This window comes from Staurois parvus, unplaced genomic scaffold (genome assembly GCF_062004578.1).
Source record: "Staurois parvus isolate SC_StPar_1 unplaced genomic scaffold, SC_StPar_1.0 ptg002545l, whole genome shotgun sequence".
NCBI lineage: Eukaryota > Metazoa > Chordata > Amphibia > Anura > Ranidae > Staurois > Staurois parvus.
This window is the reverse complement of record NW_028320341.1, coordinates 27,746-53,212: the sequence shown is the minus strand read 5'-3', so window position 1 is coordinate 53,212 and position 25,467 is coordinate 27,746. Positions and strand designations below refer to the sequence as shown.

The following is a 25,467-nucleotide window of genomic DNA, read 5'->3' as shown; positions in this document are numbered from 1 at the left end:
GGACAAAGAAACGCTAGTTAGGGCCACGGAATTCATACTCAGGGACAGACAGAATTGTTACGGAGTGCCAGAGAATTGTTACTCAGGGCCACAGAAACTTTACTTAGGGCCACAGAATTTTTACTCAGGGACAGACAGAATTGTTACTGAGTGCCAGAGAATTGTTACTCAGGGACAGACAGAATTGTTACGGAGTGCCAGAGAATTGTTACTCAGGGACAGACAGAATTGTTACTGAGTGCCAGAGAATTGTTACTTAGGGCCACAGAAACTTTAATTAGGGCCACAGAATTTTTACTCAGGGACAGACAGAATTGTTACTGAGTGCCAGAGAATTGTTACTCAGGGACAGACAGAATTGTTACCGAGTGCCAGAGAATTGTTACTCAGGGACAGACAGAATTGTTACTGAGTGCCAGAGAATTGTTACTTAGGGCCACAGAAACTTTAATTAGGGCCACAGAATTTTTACTCAGGGACAGACAGAATTGTTACTGAGTGCCAGAGAATTGTTACTCAGGGACAGACAGAATTGTTACTGAGTGCCAGAGAATTGTTACTTAGGGCCACAGAAACTTTACTTAGGGCCACAGAATTGTTACTCGCACAGACACAGAATTGTTACTTGCACAGACACAGAATTGTTACTGAGGGCCACAGAACTGTTACTTGGGGCCACAGAAACGTTAATCAGGGACACAGAATTGTTACTGAGGGCCACAGAACTGTTACTTAGGGCCACAGAATTGTTACTCGCACAGACACAGAATTGTTACTCAGGGACACAGAATTGTTACTCAGGGACACAGAATCGTTTAATTAAAGAGTATGTCAGACAACATGCAGAGGAGTGGCAGAGGAGGCAATGTTTTAGGAGCGAGCAGACGTGGCAGCAGAGGAAGGGGTCGAGGCAGCACTATTCGCAGCCAGAGGCCAGTGCTCCCGGTGTCATCCAGCGGTCGTGTCTCCACCGACAACCCTGCCGTCGTCGATTGGTTGGCTCGGTCGTCTTCCTCTTCCCAGGTCACCTCTGACACCTACAGCCAACGGTCGGTGGGTACGTCAGACACAACCGTTAGTTGGCATGGCCCGGGACCAAGCCCACTGAAATCACGTGTCCTCTACCTGCCCCTGTCCTTTGGTGTTCCCTCACCAAGCGAAGTATCGCATGCTGTGGGCTCAGCCCCACTGTACAGTGAGGAAGAGCTAACAGAGGGCGGTCAGGAACGGGGGGAGACATCCGCCTTTTCAGCAGCCAGGCGAAGAAGTAGTGGCGAGGAGAGTGGCTCGGTAGCCGGTCTAGAGACAGGTCTGTCTCCTGACCCAGACGCAGCCGAGGGGGCTAGTAGTGAGGCGGAGACCCTAATTGATGATGATGAGGCTGATCGCACTTGGCAGCCTCGTCGTCATCAGGCTATTGCTTCCGCATCATCAGGAGAAGAGGGTGGCAGCTTGGCAGCGAGCAAAACAGTCGGTGGGTTGTCTCCATCGCCACACTCTGCCATGTGCCACTTTCAGGTCTCCTCACACACTGCTGGTGTGTAGAATTTTTTGACATAGGGTGCTGGCAGATTATGGGCCTCCCATAGCTGCTGCCAGGCCCCTAATCTGCCATGGGCCCCTATATACCGCCTCCTCATGCTGCTGCCAGGTCCACAGTGTCTCATGCCATGTGCCACTTTCAGGTCTCCTCACACTGCTGGTGTGTTGAATTTTTTGACATAGGGTGCTGGCAGATTATGGGCCTCCTATAGCTGCTGCCAGGCCCCTAATCTGCCATAGGCCCCTATATACCGCTTCCTCATGCTGCTGCCAGGTCCAGAGTCTGTCATGGGTCCCTGTACGGCCTCCCATTGCTGCTGTCTCCATCGCCACACTCTGCCATGTGCCACTTTCAGGTCTCCTCACACACTGCTGGTGTGTAGAATTTTTTGACATAGGGTGCTGGCAGATTATGGGCCTCCTATAGCTGCTGCCAGGCCCCTAATCTGCCATAGGCCCCTATATACCGCTTCCTCATGCTGCTGCCAGGTCCAGAGTCTCTCATGGGTCCCTGTACGGCCTCCCATTGCTGCTGTCTCCATCGCCACACTCTGCCATGTGCCACTTTCAGGTCTCACACACTGCTGGTGTGTAGAATTTTTTGACATAGGGTGCTGGCAGATTACGGGCCTCCCATAGCTGCTGCCAGGCCCCTAATCTGCCATAGGCCCCTATATACCGCCTCCTCATGCTGCTGCCAGGTCCAGAGTCTCTCATGGGTCCCTGTACGGCCTCCCATTGCTGCTGTCTCCATCGCCACACTCTGCCATGTGCCACTTTCAGGTCTCCTCACACACTGCTGGTGTGTAGAATTTTTTGACATAGGGTGCTGGCAGATTATGGGCCTCCCATAGCTGCTGCCAGGCCCCTAATCTGCCATGGGCCCCTATATACCGCCTCCTCATGCTGCTGCCAGGTCCACAGTGTCTCATGCCATGTGCCACTTTCAGGTCTCCTCACACTGCTGGTGTGTTGAATTTTTTGACATAGGGTGCTGGCAGATTATGGGCCTCCTATAGCTGCGTATTCGCCGAATCAGTCGAATCGAATTTTTGAATACTTCGCTCATCTCTATTGCTGACCATCAGATTCACAGTGCTATATTTTTTTTATATAACTCGGACAACCCCTTTAAGGTTTTTTTGGCATTTTATATCTTAAATGCACTTATGTGAATAATAATTTGGACTTTAAATTTGGTTAAAAACCCATAATATAAAAAAAAAATACCAAAAATTAAAAAAATTTGATAAATTTAAAGACAATTTTGCATTTTGTGGCAAATCATGGCGTCTAGGAGTTTTTTCAATATTTTATTTGTTTTCAGCACACCAAAATACATGGAAATTAGATGAAAATAATCAAACAGCTTTTTAGTCGCAGACCTGTGTAGTTATTACTTTGGGTACTCTGTGTAATGTGTCTGCCTGTAGGTTAGCTTTAAACAACTATACAGTTCAGCTAAGCTGTCTGCCCACACTTTAAAAAGACACAAGACCTAATTAGAAATAAATTACATAACAAATGTAAGCTTTTTGTTTCCTGGCAACAATGGTGCAAACATCCTTTTCACAGCAAAAGCAGAGATGACAAGATGGAGAATGGAACTAGATACAGAAACACACAGTCTATGTGCCAAGAGCTTTTCACTGTCACATGACCAGGAGCCAGATGGTGAAGTTTAGATGTCCGATTACTTAGAAGTTTATTTCAGGTCTATAGTGCCAACAAACTATGCATCACTTTGTGCATTTGAGCTTTCATATTAGTCCCTGCCCTCAAACTGCTTACAATCTAAGGTCGCTATCTTACAGGCGCACATAAACATACACGGATCGATTTAGAGAGGAGCCAAATTGACCTACCAGAATGTGTTTGGAATGTGGGAGAAAGCTGGAGGAAACCCACACAAGCACAGGAGAACATGCTTGGTTAAGCCAGCCATAGATGGTTCGAATCTCCGCCAGTTCAGCAGGGACCATCCGAGACTTGAAACATCTATGGGCAGGCCGATTGTACCCAAGTCAATCTATCGAGCGACTTGGGTACAACCAAAATGTCAGATTTTTAAGATTCGATTTTTGCCAGTGGCTATAGCTGCTAGTAATAATCACGGTGTTCTCCTGGCAAGGATGGCTGCATGCGCCCATAGCTCCAGGGGAGGGATTCCACTATAAATACTTACTGTATTGATGGAGGAATTTAAAGATGGTCTTTCCTGCAACCCATAGTTTCAAGAAGGCAAAAACAAATTATCTATGGCCTACCTTAGTCTGTGAATAACTCTCAATATAGAAAGTGCTAAAAAGTGAATAAGTGCAGGCTTGGTGGACGGTAAAAGCAGGAAGAAAGGGAGTATGTTGGTACATTGTTGCCTAATGCCTCGGTAGTGAGGGGGGTAAGGGGGGGTCCCTGAAATATGTATTTTTTTGCTTAGATTTCCACCTAAGAAAATAGCAGTGCACAAGCTCACAGTGTGCAGTGAAATCAGAGCAAAGCTAGACATACACTGAAGAACATTCCACTGATTCAGCAGGAACTGACCAAATGAGGATCAGTGTGCAGCTGCCCTGCTCAACAGAAATCATTTGATCAACTTCTACTGAAGAGATATGCTGAAAATCTTCACTAATCAGCAGCTGCAGAATACAAAGCCCTGGCTGAAGGGATTCCTCCATCCACCTCGATTTTTGAGGATGGAGGAATCTGCAGAAAAAAAACAAAAAAAAACAAACTACTACCTATCTATGGACAGCGTAAGCATTTTCAGTATAGGAAAGCAGCTTGTTCAACTGTGTAAGACTGAAGGTGAGGCTGGAGTTCAACTTTCAAATCAAGAAGCACTTACAAGCAATATTTTATACCACCATTCCGATCTATCATCAATAGCCCAGTCAGCCCACGTAGGCTGCTAGCTGCATGAAAACAACCTGCATACGTCTTCTTACAATAATTCCCACCTACACTAGTAGGAGTGAGCTCGGTGATGTTCTAGATCTGCATGTAAATTCCTGACATCTTCATGGAAACCAAACTCTTGACAAACATTACATCTCTCAGAGAGGTGTATTGTCTTTAAACACAGCTTGTCAGATCTCTGTATTTCTGCATTGTATAAGGAGATGGTGAATAAGTTCTACATCGTGTTTACAGGTGAATACAATCAATTATTCACATGTGAATTTTGAACACAAAGCCTTTGGATAGGGCTGTAAACACAGATGGAACACAGCTTCTAGAACTGCCAAAAGGCAACTGACAAATGAAGGAAAGAGGCTGAGAGTAAACAGACTCCTCTATCCGTTTACACCAACTACCTCCATTACAAAGGGGGACGGATCCCTTTTTTTTTTTTTTTTAGCCAACCAGAGGTAGGTGGGTGTAAAATGGACAGAAGCCCATTTACACCCACTGGCCATAAGGGTGTATCGACCATCCCAGCATGTCTTCCTGAAAAACTGACAGATGTACCTGATCAGACCCTTCATGTGAAAGGGGCCTTGGTCTGCTTATACAGTAGCACTTTGTCGCTGATATATTGCAGCATTACACACACATAAGCACATATGGCATCTTCCATCTTGTACCCATTTTGAACAAACAGGGTGATGAGTGATGCAGATGCCAATCCGTAGCTGGATAATTTGCTGGTAGGATTAGTTGATTTTTGTTTTTTTAAACTAGCCATATTGGAAGGATTACCTAAAGGGTAAGTCCACCCAATTAGACTTTAAGAAAAAGAGGGCCGAACATCAGATTTTATGTTATAAATGATAAGGAAACTATAAGTGGGCGCTTATACTCCCCAGACACCCCACACTCAATCTCCAAATACCAGGAACCAAAATAAAAATAGTGCTACACGCAGTCCAACACCAACATGGAATACTGTTTCTGTGCCACCGAATATTCCCAAAGTGCTTCACCTCCTGTGTCACCACAATGCACTCACCAAAGATCCATGACCCCCTTATTTAGAAGAAAAGGTCATAAAGCGCTGTTTGCCCCGGATGCTCTCCAACTGCTGTTCCTCACTTTTCCTCCAATTATCACTTGTCCTATGCACCCGATGTCTCTCCATCAATGTCACCCAAGGATCACAAAGACAAAATCTCTCATTGTGCAGTATTAAGACTTGCCAATAAAAAGTATTAAAAATGTTACACTTACTAAACATGGTACCCAATATCTCAGCACCAATACACTCAGCGTCTGTGCACCACCGTTCCACTTCCTGGACCTCAGCATGCGTTCCAAATACCAGAAACCGGAAATGATGTTGGGATTTGGCCGGATAGAACAACCATAAGCAGCCTCTACATGTTTCGCCACGTAGCGTCCTCAGGAAGCTCCGGTCAGCCATGTTCCCATAGATATCTATAGTATGCCCTGGTTATTGATTGGTCAGAGAAAATTGGTCTCCAACAAAATGGATTCTATACCGTTTCTGGTTCTCATAAAAACTGCATAATTGCCATGTGGACTAGTGCCAACATTTACACATCTCATATACAAAATATATTAAAAAAAACACTTGGTAAAACATAAATAACCTATTAACCTGTGTGCAGGCACAGAGTTCATATTATTATTATACAGTATTTATAAAGCGCCAATAGTTTGCTCAGCGCTGTACATTACAAAGGGGGACAGAACATGTGACAGAACAATACCAATACAATGCAAAACATGAGGGGACTGAGGGCCCTGCTTTTTCGAGCTTACAATCTAGGAGGGAGGGGATGGTGGCACAGGAGGCGATAGCTGTGGGGGATGGAGTGGTAGGAAGAGTGGAGGAGGTCGGCAAGTTAAAAAGGAGGTGGGGTAGGCTTCCCTGAAGAGATGGGTTTTCAGGGTGCACCTAAAAGAAAGGAGAGTAGGTGATAATCTGATGGGTTGGGGCAGGGAGTTCCAGAGGATGGGTGACACCCTGGAGAAGTCCTGGAGGCGGGCATGGGAGGAGGAGACCAGGGAACTAGAGAGAAGGAGATCTTGTGAGGAGCGGAGTGTGCGTGCTGGGCGATACTTGGATATTAGGTCAGTGATGTAGTTCGGGGCAGTATGGTGGACAGCTTTGTACGTCAGTGTTAGGATTTTGAATTTGATACGTTGCGCAATCGGAAGCCAGTGGAGGGATTGGCAGAGGGGGGTGGCGGAAATGGAGCGGTTGGAAAGGTGAATGAGTCTGGCAGTCGTATTCAGGATCGACTGAAGTGGGGTTAGCCAGCAGCGAGGCAGGCCAGTGAGGAGGGAGTTGCAGTAGTCGTGTTGTGCTATGATGAGGGAGTGGATGAGCTGTTTAGTGGTTTCTGGGGTTAGGAACGTGCGTATTTTGGCGATGTTGCGGAGGTGGAGTCTGCACGAGTTTGATAAAGATTGGACTTGGGGCTGGAAGGATAGGTTGGAGTCCAGAATGACACCAAGTACTCTGGCCTGCAGGGGGGTTTGATGGTGACGTTGTTGGATGTAAAGGAGAAGTCAATGGGGGGTGGGGTCCGGGCAGGGGGGAAGACAAGAAACTCGGTTTTGGAGAGGTTCAGTTTAAGGAAGTGGAGCGACATCCAGTCTGATATGTCGCTCAGTAGGTGTGTGATTCGGGCGGAGACCAAGGGGGTGAGGTGGGGGGTTGAGAGATAGATCTGTGTGTCGTCGGCATATAGGTGGTAGTTGAAGCCGTGAGAGTATGAGTTGGCCAAGGGAGGAGGTGTAGATGGAGAAGAGAAGGGGCCCGAGGACAGAGCCTTGAGGGACCCCAACAGAGAGGGGGAGCGAGGGGGAGGTGGTAGCGTTATAGGTAACGCTGAAGGATCGTTGTGATAGGTAGGAGTTACTTCATGCACTGAGCAACCATACCTCATTGATCTGTCCACCAATGCTATCTAGAGTTCAATATAGAGATGACCACCTAAGTGCACTAAACATTTTGTAATCAACATCTAAAATCCATTCTCCCACACCATATTCCTCTATTCTTACCAAAATGCTAAATATAAAAGACATAAAAATAGAATGGAATGAAAAACCTACTTAAATTCTCCTAGGAGCCCCCTAGTAATCTAATGGGGTAATGCATATTTCCCTTTACTGAATTAATAGGTTTTTGGCTTCTAAGTCTCTGCATTAACATTTTTTTCTTCACTTCAATGCCCTACAGGAAAGCTCTCCCCCCTATTTGTGCATATGGACCCAATAGTGTTCTAAGCCGCAGAATATCTAGTATTGGCTGTTCCTTTTCAAAAATCAGTAATGAAGCAATTTAAATCTATATCTATATTTAACCCTTGAGATGGCAGAGAATCATATTCATATATCCATCTCATTTAATTTCTTGAAATTTCTTTCACAAGATCACTTCCTAGTTACCCTATCTATACCCATTTCTATGGCAAGTGTAAGTGCCCACTTATAGTTTCACTTTCACAACTAAGAGCACCACTAGGTTGAGACTAAGGCCCCATTCACACGGCAGGTCTGATCACACCTGCCAGTCCATATGGGTGACTGGACCATCAAATCAAGTCTACCTGACGGGAGGACCTGAACGGACTTGCGATCCATTTACACCTGCCTACCTCCACCTACACCAAAAGGGGATCCATCGTCCTCAGTCTAGGTGGCTTGGAGGGCAGTTGGGTGTAAACGTACAGGGGAGTCTGTGTACACCCAGCAGCCCATAGGGCTGAGCGAACTCGGTCAATGGCCACTTTGCATAAACTAAGCAGAAACGAATGTGTCATCAGCCTGTTCTGCTCTGAGCTGCAGGGAATTAGCGGAGATATTTCCTGCTGATCAAAATGAATTCCGTCCCGTGTCAAAATTAAAACACAAATTTTAATTTGCACTTCAAAATGTATAATAACCTTCACAACTTCCAAAGCAGTCACAAAGTCTCATATGTCTTTCCAAGTTAGCCGTATTGTGGCATAATGTCTTCAAAGAAAATTCACTAAGGGGGGTTAATTCATATGAGGCCTGGTTATTAGAAATTGCTCAAAAGGATAGATGTTACATAAGCAATTATGGTTGCATGTTTTCCTTTCACCACATCAGACCCAGCCTGAGATTACACTTCAATTATAAATGAGCTCTTTGCATACATTAGTAGGCTTCCTGCCATCATACTGGGAACATATACGATGCTTATGTTGTGTCACAGATTATAGTTGAATTGTCGTATAGGATAAAAGTGCTTCTAAGTCTATACTGCCGCCCGCGCATCCCCCAAAACGTGATTTACAAATTTCAATAGTTTTGTTCCTCCAGTATAGATAATGTGGCTAAAACAGCATAACAATGTTTTTTCCTATAATAAAATATTCTATAATTATTGTTACTGGTTGAAAAATGCCATTTTCCATGTGCTTCACAAACCAAAAAACTTTTGTTTGTGTTTGATAGAAGTGGAGATCTTCACATATTACAGCATGAATGCTATTTGTGTGCATCGATACATCCTCAGAATTGTATTGTTCACGTACCAGACATACACTGTGTCCTATACGTATCCAGATGAATGGTTTTTTTTTTTACTCTAATTTTCAATAACCAATTTGAACAAGGAGTGGTGAGAGATTAGACCCTCTCAGGTTTTCATCTGTGTCCCCACTGTGGAGATACATCTTTTCTATTTGCCCCATTTTGCTTTGTCACTAATACAGAAAGTGATACAAAGCTCAATGTTTTACAGCAGTCACCAAAAGAGGAGAGATAAAAGATTGGAGTTGCAGCTCATTCCCTATATGAGCCCATGAACAACCAGACGTGACAAGCACCGAAGACCTCAAACTTCCTTTGCAAACCCTTGCAAGCTTGTGTTAAAGTGTTACTAAACCCACAACAGTAAAATCAGTCTGTATATGCAGTAAAGAATGCTTATTATACTCACTGTGGAACCTAAGGGGTTAATCCTCTGCATTGTGTAAAGGCCATTTGACCCTGTCTATGTCCACATCTGATCTCCTGATAAGACAGACTGAGCCAGTCTGAGCACATGCTCAGTTTATTGTGTATTGCTAGAGAGGGTTTTTTTATTACCCTTGGGAGAGTGCATGTGATCAGCACAGGGCCAATCAGCACTTTCCAGACAGAGGTCAGGGATCCTGCAAGAAAACTCCTCCTACAAACATTAACCAGTGCTCAGCTGAAGTCACAAGACTGCTCTAACTGCTGATGAGAAAAGGTATCTAGCAGTTTATGGTTACTAAAATAATTGCACTTCCATGTCGTGTGTACTGTGGGAGACCAGATATAGTGAATGCAGGGTCCTGGGTTTAGTAACACTTTAAAGAACAACTTCCACTTATTGCTTACTGTAAAAGCAGAAGAGTACTGTGAAGTGTGCTACAGGTTTGATCAATGTGCAACAACTTCTATACTCCAATGTCACACTGTAAACCCAATCCTTATATTAATCTGCAGCCCAAGGGCCACATTCACCCCTTTGGTGCTTGCTCTGTAGCCCCTGGAGACCTCCATAGTGGAAGTGAGAGATTCATTTGAAAGGCGTAGTGATCTCTAACAGTTTCATGTAACATGTCCCAGTCTCTCAAGCCTAATGCAGCAAGCTTCCAGTTTCCAACAAAGCACAAGGTTTCCCAGCACACTTATCAATCAGCTTGCAAAGCAACTAAATTGGCCCTAACAATTCATGTTAAAAACAGAGGGTTTAGTATGCACACATTTGCAAATATCTACGTAAGCTGCAGTGCCCATGTCAAGGCTCCTCTGTACACTGCGGTCCCAACTATGAATTTCAGAGTCTCCCAAAGTTGAAGCACATATTGCAGGGGATAGATTACGGGAAGGTGTGCCTGGAGGGAGCCCACTCCTCAAAGGCACAGGGACGCACATGATACCCAGCTAAAGAACAAATGGCATTAAGTGCATCCCCACGCCCAATTCAACCAACTGTGCAAAAAGTGGTAACCACCCAACATATAACCAGACTTTGCATTAGGGTGCACATGAAAGGGCAAACGCTCCCTCCAGGCACACCTGCCTTGATCTATCCACTGCTATATGTGCTCCAACTTGGGAGACTGAAATTTATAGAGTAAGGACCACAGTACAGAGAGGAGCCTTGATGTGGGCACTGCGGCTATGACATATTTGCAAATGAGTGCAAACAAAACCTTCTGTTTTTAACGTGAATTGTTAGACAGGGCCAAATTTGGTGGTTTTGCAGGCTGTCAAGTGTGTTCGGAAATCTATTTATTCCAAGCTCCAACACCTGTAGTCAGTATAAGGAAAGGTTCATCCAGAGCCCATGGCAAGGAGGTGGAACTGTACCTCCTCCCTATTCCCAACACATGCTGTAGAATGGTGCCTACCACCCATTCTCTGCCCCCTTGCTGTTTATGAAGCTAGTTACACGTGCATGGTGCGTTTCTGTGTCAGTTCTCTATGGATAGGGTGGAGAGTGGGCAGGTTGGAGCACAGCAGAACTGATGTAGCTGTCACAGCAGACATGAAGCTGCAGCCTGGCCCTGGTTACTAGCCACTGATCTGTGCAGGGAGGGTGTGCGTGCCCCCCCCCCCCCCCCCCATCTCACATAATGTAGACCCAATGCAAGGTCTTACTCTTATTAACACAACAGTGAGCTCTGTACAGTACAGAGTGGAAGAACAATCTAATCATGTTGCAAGAAATGGGAGAAATGCACAGAGACTGTAGAAAAAGAGTACAGCTGCTGCCAACTGCTATATGTTCTAAAAATAAATGCTTTGTTGTCGCTCTGGCATTGACATTACTCCAAGGAAACAAAATGCTGTTATTATTACAAAGAAAGAAAACCACTGGTATTGTAAGCCCACTAAGAAAAGTAAGTAAACATGACTGCTAAAGTTCCAGCTGCACTTTTGAAATAAGTTCACATTATTAAAATACATTCATATTGTGTTGCAATACATGGTTACCATGTTTTTGTGTATTTCTGGATGCATCTCAACACACAAAATATAAAAAGACCATAGAAATAAATAGGATGTTGTTACACAAATTATTCCATAGATAAATCAGTGATCTTCAGGACTTTTATAAAATCAACCAAAAATTTACCATGGTTGATCACTAAAGTTGCTTCAAAACCCCATATGTGTAGCACCATGGAGGTCCTGTGTGAATGTGGACCAGGCACAGGCCTGCCAAACCTTACTGGATTGACAGACATCCAACTAACAGGACAATTCCATACTCTGATATAAAAAGAACAGTGCCATGACTTACGAGTCTCTTCCTTCACCGACCACTGCCATCCTCTTGCTGTCTTCTGTCCAGGCAATGTCTTTAATAATCCCAGCGAAAGGCTGGTACTCATATTTCAGCAGATGTTCCTTCTGCGTGGTGTCCCAAATTCTGATTTTACCAGTAACATCTAGCAAACAAGCAAAGAAGAAACCTCAGTTTATCCCCAAATACACCATGTGATAATGTTTATTTCATCAAAGCAAAGTTCAGTTTTGCAGAGTGCAAATTTAGGGATATGGCCTAACAGTCACAGTATGTCATCTTTCATCCAAGGCTTCTCAATAGTGTATATTACGGGGGAGGGGGACTCCCACAGGGCTGTATTGGGGGGTCTCTCACAGGGCTTTAATAGTGTGCCTCAATATTCAATCTATGCTACTTACACACTTAGAGGATGATGTGATCCACTCCATGTAAAACAAATCCAAAAGATACATCAGTTATCACCTGCAGTTCCACTTACTGCAGAATCATATACCACAGCTCATCTTTTCCCATACAATGGCGTCACTGTACAAGTGTTAACAAATGAATTTTAGTCCACAAACATCCATCTTCTACAAGGACCTCCAGAAGTAGGGGCCCAATTGTGCTACTACATAGTGGCCTCCCGCTCTGCTTAAGCATTTCCAAATTTTCAAACAGGCTTAATTCACACCTGACCGTAGCGATTTACTGGTGTTTTTAGAATTGTATTACAAGCATTTTAGAAAACATATCACGAGTGTTTTACAGCTTCAGGCCTTTTTGTTTAGCCAGTAGAAAGCACAAGAGAAAAATTAGGGCTCACACTTTCTATTGAAGTCTACAGGACCAAAAATGCTTATAATCTGCCAAAAAGAAGCTCATGTACTTTGAGCAACAGGCATTTTGCTGCAGGTGACGGAATGCTCATATGTGGACAGGGGTCATTGAAATGAATGGGATTTAGCTTGTTGAGCGTTTTAGAGCTACAGTCTTCTAGCAGGGAAAAAAAAAAAAAAAAAAAAAAAAAAAAAAAATCGCTCAGGTGTGCATGCAACACTCAGAGATAAACATTATGGTCAGAGATGGATGCGTCATTCATTATTGCTATACAGCCACATTGCGAAGCCTTGCCTCTGGCACTAATGAACAACAGTCATAGATAAAAGCTGGAAAGATACAACAGTCTAAAATAGGCCATACATGGATCGAAAATTCAACCAGTTCAGCAGGGAATGGTTGAATTTCAATCCATGTATGGGCATGGGGGTTGTAGAGAAGTCCATCTACTGACTACATCTGTACAACTGTCCTGTTGGATTTTCCCAGCTTGAACAGTGCTGCAGGCTATAGCCAGCGGCACTGATCAGTGTATTTTTTTTTTTTTTTTTTTTTTTTTAACTTTAAAATAGTCGAAATTAGTACAACAAATTCTCCAAACATTTATATTATACATTCTCCATATCAAAAAATAAAACTAAAAAATATATATATATATATATATATATATTTTTTTTTTTTTTTTTTTTTTTTTTTTTTACATATACCCATCCCCTCCCTCCTGCCTCACCCCCCTCCACCCCCTATTTGATCACCTCTTCTAAACCCTCTCTCTTCCTGTTCCAATATTCTATTCCTAATCTCTTATCTCCCTGCACTTACCACAGGCCATTTTTCTTATCCTATATGAGCCCTATCTACCCCTTGATCAATTCTTAATATCTCCTAGATGTTTTGAAATGCGTCCATCTGTCCCAAATAGTCTTACATTTTTCAATTTTATCCTCTCCTCTATAATACAGCTCCTCCACGCTATATATAAACTCTATTCTATTTAACCAATCCGTAATTGTTGGGGCTTCCTGAGCCTGCCAGAACTTAGGAATCAGTCCTTTTGTTGCATTAAATAAATGAAATACAAATCGAGCTCTTATATTATTTCGCCATGAAATTAGTATTATGAAACAGACCCAGGGATCCTTCAGTACACTAATCCCCGTTATTTCATGTATATATTGTATTATTCCCTGCCAAAATTGCTGTATTTTAGGGCAGTCCCACCATATATGTGCCATTGTTCCTTTCTTTCCACATCCCCTCCAACATATAAAAAAGGTGAGTTCTCTATTCGTTGATTATGTGCCACACTATTTGTAACATACCACCTAAGCATTTCTATTGTGTTCATATCCACTGCACCATGTATTAAATTAAATATTCTCTTTTTTTTCATGATCATTTAATTTTGTTCCTAATTCCTTTTCTCACTTTTCTAAGAAAGATGGATAGACGGTTCCAGACATAGCAGCAAGAATCTTATATACGTGTGAAGTCACGTGCCTTCGCATTATGTCTGTACTGAAAAGTTATTCAAATGGATACATCCTCCATCGTCCTCAGCGCCTGCGGGAGAGCTGTGACAAAGTGTCTTAGTTGATAGTAATGCCGCTCATCTAACACCCAAAATTTTTCCTTTTTATCTTTCAATTCTATAAAAAAAAGTGCATAATTCCCCTTTAACAGTGATATCTTTTAAACATACGTTTCTGGCTTTTATCCAATTGCCTGCAATTTTTTCATTCCCAGGAGGGAAGAAATCTGTTCCCCACAACGGTATTTACAGTGAATTATATTCCAACCGCCTTTGTGTATGAATTCTATACCAAATCCTAAAAACATTATGTGTTAAAAAACATTATTTGTTAAAGTGCTTGTATTATCTGATAATTTTCTAAACTGTTGTGGAAGCCAAATAATCTTGTCTAACTGTGACCCACTAAGTGTACTTTCAATCAATACCCAACTTTTCACCCGTGAATTACCAATCGAAATCGGCTATTCGTGAAAGCAATATCTCTTGAAATCTGGTACGTTTAGACCCCCGTTAGTTTTATCCCTACACAAAACCTTGTAGCTAAATCTTGGTCTTTAATTTGCCCATATGTACTTAAATATCTTTTTTATGGTCTCAAAGAACGACCTCGGTAAATATATTAGGAGCATATGGAATTTATACAGAACCTTTGGGACTTATCATTTTTACCAAATTTATATGACCAATCCAAGAGATTGATCAGGTAGATATTTTCCTCAGATCATCCTTCAGCTCATTTATTAATGGAATGGAATTTGTCTGATAAATATTCTTAACAACAGGGGTTAGTTTTACACCTAAATAACTTAAATCATTCTCCCTCCGTACAAAAGGGAAATAATACCTTTGCTTTCCATAATACCTGTTTTTCTGTCTTCGAAACACTAATATTTAAATATCTGACTTCAAAGGGTTGATTTTCAAATTTGATAGTTCTCCATAGTTTTTTAAAACTTTTATTAAAATTGGGTAGATTTACTCTAGGATTCACTATGAAAATAGCATATCATCAGTATACGTCACTACCTTATGCTTCCTTTTACATCTGTACTCCTTCGTACAGTTGCCAATAACGGTTCCAATGATATAACAAAAAAAGTAAGGGCGAAAAGTGAACATCCCTGTCTAGTTCCGTTGTGCATTTTAAAAAATTGTGAGGAGTCATTGACCTTGACTGCCGCTGTTGGGTTACTATATAACGTTTTAATCCATTGCATCATCTTAGGTCCAATGCTCAAAACCTCCAACATATCAAACATAAATTCCTAGTCTACCCTATCAAAAGCTTTCTCCACGTCGATTGTTAAAACAAACAATTGCCGGGTGATTTTCTTGCTTACTTTTTTGCAAAAGAAATAATAATCTCAGTTCATTATCCTTTCCTTCTCTTCCTGGGATAAAACCCACCTGATCTAAATAAATCCATTCTGGCATCAACTCCTTCATTCTATTTGCCAGGACCTTTGCATATAATTTTGTATCTATATTTAATAACAATATACAGTAGGTCTATAACTAGCACATTGGGACAGATCTTTCCCTTCTTTTGGTAAAATTGTAATATATGCCTGCAATGACTCCTCTCTCATTAGCATTCCTTCCCCCAGAGAGTTCATGTATGTACACATCTTGGGCACAAGTAGTTCTTTAATATCCCTATAATATCTCTGCGTATATCCATCTGGTCCTGGGCTCCTCCCTACTGCTGTACTTTTAAGAGCTGTATAAATTTCCTCCTGCGTAATAGATTTATCAAACTATAGATCTCCCCTCCTCTAATCTAGGTAGTCTGGCCTCTTAAATACACTTGTATTTTCCCCTATCTTCCTCTGATTCTGTCAGGTTTTTAGATTTAAATTCCATATAAATTGCTATTGTATTGTTGGAACATTTTAGCGATATCAGTGGTTGAATGTACCATTTCTCCATTCTTATCTTTAATTTTCTTTATATAATTACTTAATTTCCTTTCCCTCAGTTTTCTCAGTTATTTTCCTGGTCTATTCCCCCACTGATAATCGCTCTTTTGCAACCATGTTAAAAATTTTCTTGTCTCGTGTTCCATCAACTCTTAACTCTTTCTTTGAGTTATCTTCTCTTGTGTCTCTATTTCAACTTTCTCCTTATGTTGTTGTTCTAAGTCAGAGTTGCTCAATTAATAAATTCTTTTTCCTTCCCTGTTCTCTTTTTTCAGCCCCCATTGAGATCAGGATTCCCCTAATTTAAGTCTTATGTGCTTCCCAAATAGTAGCCATAGAGATCTCTTCTATTTCATTAAATGTAAAATATTCCTCTATTTCCTACTTTATTCTTTTTTCCATATCCTGTAAAAGCTCATTTAATCTCCACATACTAGTTCCACTCAGTTTTACTTCCAGTCTTAATCTTGTTATAACAGCTGCATGATTTGATAAAGACATTACCTTAATTTTGAACTTTACCAAAAGACTCTAAAAGTGTATGTTCTATCATTATGTAATCCAATCTTGAGTACATCCCATTTGCCAGAGAGAAAAAAGGTATAGTCTCTCTTGGATGTTTAATTCTCCACGAATCAATTGACACTGATGTAACATTTTCTTAACCAACTTCAAATTTTTACCTCCTCCTCACCACATGCACGATGAGGCATTCATCGAAGGATCCATACAAAATTTGAAGTTTCCTGCTACAATCAAGTAACCCTTCTTAAAAGTATATATTTCCTAATGTGCATTGTATTCTTTGTAAGTTTCCTTTCAGAAATAAAAAGCGACCTTCTGGATCAACTAATCTAACTTCAATAGTAAATTTAATATTTTTTGACATCCCAATTGCAACCCCTTTTACATGTTTAATTGGTGAATCTGATCAGTGTATTCTGACAGCGGGGGAAGTCTCCCACTACTGTCAGAATAAAACAGCTCAGCAGGGAGGATTCCCCCATCCACAGAGTATGTGGATGGAAAAAAAAAATAGCATTTTTTTTTTGCTGAACCCACTGGTCAAATGAAAAAAAAAAAAAAAAAATTAAGTAAAAATGGACTCATCTATGGGCTGTCCAAGAAATGAAGTGCTCTACTGATCTTTTTGATTGTGTATTTATTGCATGATATGCTTGCATTCTTGATGTACACCAATCCATGTTATATTTTCAATGCATCTTTGGGCTTCTACTGGCTACTGTAGATTTGTTTAGGCCGAATCCTTTATTCTTTTATCAATGTGCTTTTTGTTCATGTTTTGGCCATTATTTTGTACTGTACAAAACGTTTTTCAATACATTATTTCTAAACAAAAAAAAAAGAAAAGAAGTGCTCAGACCAGACAGCACATAGCTGGTTCATTCATTTTCTTTATCTTTTAGTACACTTTAGCAAAAGCTGCATAAAAAGTTAAAATAGTTTTTGGTTTCTCTATTTACTCCTAGCATTAGCTACAGGCATGCAAAAATTCAAAAGTGAAGATATGATCAGAATTCCTTTGGCATCTGCACCAGCCAGTAATGCAAATAACACAAACGGCTGCCTTGAGCAAATATTCTTGTTCAGACCAGTAAGCACATGGTTTTCTAACCTGCCCAATGACTTCTATTATATAATGAACCTCAGCCAATAGTGTATGTGGTGACCCACAAGCATTAGACAGTTTATCGGACTGCCCAATTGTTCTCCAAGTATCCTCTCACTACGGACACCGTTTTACAGGCTTTTACTTTACTCATTGCTACATAAAACTAGGTATATCTGCTATTAGGCCAGTCACAACCCCGTTAATATCTTCCCTGACTGCACAGCTTCCATTTCAGTTTCTTGCAGAAAGTGTCAAAGCAAGCTTTTGTGTTCCTTTTATATACAGTTGGAAGCCACAACAGGCCATACTCCCCATTTCTGTAATCTAAAATAAAATCTCACAATATCCAACTCATGATAATAAATGTTGTAGGTGAGTGGCCTATAAAAATAAATTGTAACCTCCCAGAAAATAAATTAGAAGATAACCTACCTCCAGATGCGATGTAGAATCCACTGGGAGCGTATTTGGCAACAGCAGCCTGATGGGCATGTTCAGTGTAGACATCGGCAATGGCTGGGTTCTGTCAAGAAACCACAGAGGGAATTGCTATAATGTAAGTTTAGATAAGGCACACTACAGCAGGAGACTGCATTAGAGCGAAGACCACATGTAACAAATTTTACAGCGTTTAGTAACGTATGTCTTGTAAACAGCAGTAAACACCTTGTCCCACCTCAGAGTGAAAAGACTTCATGTATCCAAACCTAGATATCTAGCACAATGAAGCATAAACCCCACCACTAACATTAGAGGCCCTTTCACACCAATGTATTTTTACCTTGTTAAAAAAGCAATAAAATACGAGGGGCATTAAAGTCATCCCAGGACTTTAAATTTTACAGGTATAAAATAGGATGCTGGTGTGGCAGTACTACCCGCAGTAGTAAGTGTATCCTATTACTGACAAGCAGCGCACATGTAGCAGGCCAGTCCAGAGACAGGTCAATCAAGGTGGCAGACAACAGCGTCAGTGCTCGCATGGTACAGCATGTGTTGAAGAAGTTGACGAAGGTGTAAAACCCGTCGATATCTACAGGAGACTTCTAGCACAGTACGGTGATGATACTCTCAGCTGCAGTAAGACATTTGAATGGTGTAAACGTTTCAAAGATGGCCATATGTCTGTCAGTGACAATCCAGGCCGAAGTGATTCCCAGCCCACAGCAGTCATTCCTGTAAGCATTCAGCACATGGAACGCCTGACCCTGGATAAATCGTTGCACAACCTGTCGTGAAGTTGCACAAGAGAAAAATCTCTCCGTGGGAGTGGTGAACACAATGATGACGAAGTGAAGCAAGCTATCCTCGGATGGTTCAAGAATACAGACAAATCTTTCTATGCTGAAGCTTTCCAGCCATTAGTTAAATGCTGGGCTAAGTGTATAAATGTAGCAGGGGAGTATGTCGAAAAATATCCCACTCCTTGTATAATAAAAGAAATTTCAAACTCAAAAGTCCTGGTTTGACTTGAACACCCTTCGATTTCCTATTAAATCCCATGGGGCTCTTTACAGCACTGCACTGCAGCGAGTTTTAAAAAGTCCTGCATGTTTCTGTGCTTAATGATACCATGTGTATGGAGGCAATGCTTGCATTTGCCAATTTTCATTTTGGCATGTTTGCCAGTTTGGTCCAGGCGCCCGTATCGGGTGCAAGCGGCGTGGTCACTCTGACAGGATACTGAAGTGGGGCTGCCTTGACTCCGCTTTCTACCGTATCTGTCCCCCCAACCCTCTCTCCTTCTCCCTCACTATCTTTACAACTAAGTTATCTTTTTTCTCTTCTCTGTAGGAGTTTTTTTTTTTGTTTGGGTTCATACGGAGTTATCACACATTGTTACATGTATTTTGTCTGGGATTGAACCTATGTTTTTTTTTTCCTATACATTTCCGTAATATGTGCTATTGAAACACTTCCATTCTGCTGTTTAGACTAATTTTCACTCATCCGCATGGACTATAGACACACTTATGATGTTTTTCTATCCACTTGTCCATGTTATTATTGCTCATATTTTGTATTATCAAAATTGATGTAAAATATAATAAAGACAAATTTGCCTTTAAAAAGTCCTGCATACCACATCTTTGGTGCCCTTTTCAAAACCTCGCTGAAAAAGCAGCTCCCTATTGAAATTAATGTAAAATGTATCAAATCAAAAATGTACCGCAGCCGCATTTTTTTTTCAATAGGTGATATTGGCACTGGAGAGATGGGGTTAAATAGAACAGTCCCATGGGTAGTAGGGAGGTATTCAACTATTAGGATAGCACAGTCATGAGGCAGCACCCTATTGAGTTAAGATGGACTCTGTAGTGGAGATAAGAGGAGAGAGAGGGGCGCCAGACTAAGTGCAGTATTTGAGAATCACTTATTGCACACAATGGTATGTAACTCACAAGAGGTAAGTAGTTATCAGGTATGGGTACATAGAGACGTCATCCAGAAAAGGTTCCAGAGGCAGAGAAGAGGGTAGATGGACAACTGGGGGCCTTGGCTGTGGTGAAAGCCAGGTCTCCTGATTCACATCAAGTCCTCTGCAGCGTGTACAGGCTGTGTCTCATGTGTGGAACCAGGCTGGAACGCAAGATGGCCACCGGGCAGAAGTGAAGTCACTACGGGAACGTGATGCCGCAGGATGGGGCAGTAACACGTTTCAATGCTAGCTGCTTCTTACATGTCCATGTCCATGTTTCACAGGTGTATGCAGGGAGTCAGGCAGAAGAGGAGGGAGGGGAAGAAAAAGTCAGAAGGTATACGAACCTTCAGGAATGATCATGTTCAGGTCTTTGTAGTCCCTAATATTTTTTACACCTACCTTGCTGTTGCAATGAGAATTCATCCTGCTACAAAATGTCCTGTCATCCCAGACAGTCCAACTCGCACTGTAGCTCAATCACTGACTTCAGGGAGGCTGGCATAATAGGCGCCAGTGTTGCGCTTCCTCTCTCCTTGCTTTAGCTTTCATGAGAGACAACCAATAATGATGCTTTATGAATGGCAAAGCAGAGAGAGGGGTCAGAAAGGAGGACTCAACAATTCTGCGCAAGAAAGATATAAAAGTTCATTCTTAATTTAAAAATGGCCAGTTCTGCATCCTTCCTTTACCTGGCCATGTGATCAATGTCAATAAGGAGGATCTTGGGTGACAGAGCAGAGCTACTGGCTAGTCGGCTGTCCCTGAAATGTCAGTCTCTCAAGATCCTCTAAGACAGGCCACATGTCCTGTTCACTGCAGATCTCAACATGCATACCCATTGGATAAAAGAGAGCAAGATATCATGCCGGCCAGGATAAGCACCACTTAGTGGATTAACATTTAGCTTATCCAAACATTACCAACTTTAAAAAAAAACTGATAAAAAGGTTCTGATGGAAGCAGTCATTCCTCAAATAAAAAGTAACAAATAGTTGCCCTGGAGTAACAAAACTGAACCTAGCAACTTCTATGAACTATACAATCGGTTTCTTAAAGAATAATATGTCAACCCAAAAGGTTATATTCCTGATGTCTCATGTACTTGAATAAAGAAAGGTATCCTGGGGGTGCGCTTGCACGGGGCTGCTGGAACTGACATGTCCATTTGAGGCTCCACAGCATAGTGGGGGGGGGAAGAAGCCTCCCGAATGCAGCTGCGGGCTCGACTCAGCCATGTGCCTCGTCCGGTTGCCGTGACAACCTCCCCGGCACCCACACGGATGGTCCGGGGAGCCACCAAATATCAGTCACAGGCCAAACCCATAAAGGAGGCCCTGGCTCAAGCTACATCTAAGATGGCAACTGCTACTGCATGTGACACAGACACAGCCATATGCAGTCCTGCAGGCTGCTCATCACAGATCCTGTTGCACTTCAGATGGCGAGTCAGACTCCGACCTGTGGACACCTGTACACTCTCTGACCTTACTTCTTCTGAACTTCTCAAACAATTTGACAAGATGCTACACAAAGCCCTGAAACAGACCTCAGATCTTATTACTGACAAGTTGTCTAAAGAAATTTGTGGCCTGGGAAAGCGCGTATCTGACCTAGAACACAGGATTGACGACCTGGACGCCACTCTCCATACCCACTCTGACAAACCTGAACTTCTGCGTGATGAAAATCTGACTCTACAGTCCCGTCTGGAGGACTTCGAGAATAGGGCCTGCCACTCAAGCCTACGTATCCGCAGCCTCCCGGAATCTATCATAAACGTCCTTTCCACAGTCACGGCCCTGGCCCCGGCAATACCCATCAAAAGCCTTGAACTACACAGAGTTCAACGGGTGCTGGCCCCCCCGACGCCTAGACGGCCCACCACACGATATTAATCGCCAAATTTCACTACTTTCGCACAAAGTAGCAGCTTCTGCAAGCAGCACTGCTGGGCCCTTACCCTTCCAGGGCCATAACTACCAGCTATTAAAACATAAAGCCTTCCGATCTTTTGCGTCCCAAAAGGCACGTCGTCTGCTTGCTGGAGACACATTTCACTACTACTTCCACACCAAGATTCTTTGGCCCCCAATTTCCCCAAGTTTTCACTGCTTCTGCAGAAACCAAGTGTACAGGAGTCCTTGAATTCTTCCACTGCATAGCCACTTTCACTGGGGCTGTGCGGTGGTAGGAACATATTTTCATATTTGGTGGTCTTGCCCAGTAGCCCAAGCTTTTTGGGATGAAATTTTTCATATGCCGTTCTCGCTCTTTGCAAAGCCACTGTCGCCAGACCCGATCAACTTGTTAAACCTTCACCCTTCATATCTAAATCCCAATTCAAGCTTCTCCTGCAAGTCACCACAGCAGCTAAGCAAATCATGGAAGTCGCCATCGCTATTTATTCTAGCTGTAAGAAACAAGGTAACACAAGCTATGATTCACGCCAAAGTGAAAGCACCCAATATGGACTCTGTCCCCAAATTTCTAAAGATCTGGAACCCCTGGGTGGAACATTTCCTTCTGCCGACTTTTGACGATTCGCTGCTCCTTCCTTAACATTTTTTTTTTAGTCTCACATCACAATGTTCATATGTGCCGTTTCCTACAGTGGTCCGTTCCCGAACTACCCCTGCTCTTTTAGAAGTCACGCAACCCCTCTCCTCCTTCTCTGTTCTTTCTTGGTCTCCTTTATTCTTTCCAACTTGTTTCCATTTTTTTTCTTCCTTCACTTTGCATGGAACCTATAGGTAGTTCTGAGGTGCAGTACAGCCTAGTTAAACCATAACTATGCTTTAACCCCCTTTGTATTGCATTTTTCCCCAAATGTTTCATTGTGGTTCCCAGTTGTATGTTTTTACATGACATTTATCTTCGTGCCTTTGGGCAACCTGTTCTCCAATACGTCTGTATATGCATTTGCATGTCCTAAGCTTGTTTCTGGCTTAGAAAAATCAATAAAAATGTTTGAACAAGGAAAAAAAAGGTATCAAGTTCTCTTTGTATGGATTTCGTTTTTGAAATCCCTGGTGTTCCTGCCAGTTCCTCTGCTTCCCTATCAAAAACCGACCACACTAGGCATGAGAGCACAGCAAGGTCAGTGTTTTGGCTGTGCTGGGAACTCAGCTTGCCATCCTCCAATGATCAGGTTTGACCCCCCACCCCTTGCACAGCCATTCACTGGGAAGAGGAGTGTCCTGTTGTTTCTTCTTCCCCAGTTTTCTGTGCAGCTAAGAACAGAGGGAAAGTGATCATTTATGAAAAAAGGGAGAAAAAAAAAAATATAATGGTTTTCATATCTACACATTTTGCCTGTTATTTTAAACTGAAATGGGTTGTTTTACAAGGTGACGGTTTACATATACTTTAAAATTGACAAACCCAGGCTATGAAAAACTCTTATTACATGCTATATAACAAAGTGTGCATACTCACAAAGCCACTAAAACATATGTTGTGTGTACAGTGAAATATACCCAGCTGATCCTACCTTCAGCTGTCCCTCCCTGCCTCTCTGTGTCTCCACTGCAGGCTGAGATTGTGTAAACCAACTGGTGTCCTCTACTGAGCATGCTGTGCCCACACGGCTGTGTCATTCATTCACAGTGTTCTGTGAATGAGTGCCTACAAGTCCCAAAAACCTTAGCAACTGTGGACTTGTAGTTTTCAATGAACTATCACAGTGCTGTGGAGCGATGTGGCAATTCATTGACGTTTGCAGTCAGTACATCTGCTTGCTCGTATATCCCTTACGGCAAGCAGATATTCTGACAGGTCTGCAGGAGACCTGCATGGTATCAGCGATCTACTGATTGATTGCTGGTGCAATGCTTTACAGGCTCCTTTAGACATAAATAATAAATATACATTTTTTTACCTGCAAAAAAAAAAAAAAAAAAGTGTATTTATTGTTTTTATCCAAAAGGTGAACTTATCCTTTAAAGAAAAGACTTGACATTTTATACACTTGCCTCAGCCAGACTTCTTATGCTCACTATTCACATTGTCATCCATAGACAAGAGGCCCATTATGAAACACAAGCAGCGGACACGCCTATATGCTGCCGATTCCACAACACCGTGTGCACATATTCAAACAGTTGTGACAGGCACTAATGGAGCTTATAAGGACATACCAATATGAAGTATAGAAAAGCTAGAATTATTCCCTGGCATTTTTTTGTGCTCTCCTTCAAAGCAGAACTCCAGGCAGCAACTAAATGCACAGTGAAATACACGTGTAGGAGCTGCTTTAAGCCTCATGCACAATGGACGTTATTGCAGCTGCTCCTAGGGGAGCCAAACGTTTTTGTTTTCTGCCTCTAAACGTCCCTGCATGTTAGCCTATGAGTCCATACACACAGGCTTTTATCAGCATTTAGAACAGGGGATTTTAGAGGCAAAAAAAAAAAAAAAAAAAACCCTTACTGCCAGTGTGTCCAGAAGTAGCACAGTTTTGGCAGAAAGGAAAAAAAAAACAAAAAAAAAAAAACACTTGACTCTTGTAAACGCTAGACGCGCTTAGCACTTGAATGGTAATTCATTTCAACTGTCAGAATAAAAATTATTAATCTGGCCACTAAAATGAATGACCGAAGAGCTTGACGCCTTAAACCGTGCGTAAAAGCATTACACACTTGTACAAGCATCATGATTTTTCTGCCAAGTTTGGAAAAATGTCCTGTGTGCATGAGGCTTTAAAAAGATAATGCACTAAATATCTAGCAAAAAAAAGGAAGACGTTTTCAGCAAAAAAGGCAGGGAAGTGTCATCATGCTCTCTACCTTGTCCAATCAGGGAACACTTTGCATTCATTCAAAAAATGTAAAGCATTCTTTGAATAGCTCCTGAGCCAAGCTGTAGCAATCGTGCATACAGAGACGGACACGGCCCTCCATTTTGCTAAGAATTCTCCATGTTGTCCCATCATCCCCGCCTTCTTCTCTGTTCATCGACACTGACATGTGGCCTGTGTGTTGGCCGAGGTCATAGGCAGCCAAAGCACAGCAGGAAGCTCCAAGCTATAAAACCCCCAGGGAGCTGGGTGCCTGGCTGTCTAAGAAACTGTGCAATCTGGCATATCGTAAAAGTATAACCCAAGCCTTTCCCTGAGTTCATAGACATTCCAGAGGAGTAAAACTAGATACCACATTCAAAATCCATTTCCCCCCCTATGTCTCATATCTTGGAATATGAGAGACTTACATAAAAACCAGGCATATCTTCAGATTGGTCAAGATAAGACAAACCGTTTGATATGTCACACTCCTTGACTAGCATACATAGAAAAACAGAAAAGTATATCTCTTGAACCATTCAAGTGTATATTTCATATCTCATATCTAACCACTCCACAAATGCGTCTGC

General features: G+C 42.2%; 1 protein-coding gene across 1 annotated transcript in view; it reads right to left on the bottom strand.

Moving 5' to 3' along the window:
• The window catches only part of LOC149430663 (WD repeat-containing protein 1-like), a 67,442-nt gene that overhangs the window by 19,275 nt on the left and 22,700 nt on the right, over positions 1-25,467 (bottom strand). The window contains exons 3-4 of the mRNA XM_089666125.1: positions 18,111-18,201; positions 11,768-11,915 (exon numbers count right to left, since the gene is read on the bottom strand). Coding sequence (XP_089522251.1) covers positions 11,768-11,915; positions 18,111-18,201 — 239 coding nt within the window. The remainder of the gene's footprint in view (positions 1-11,767; positions 11,916-18,110; positions 18,202-25,467) is intronic.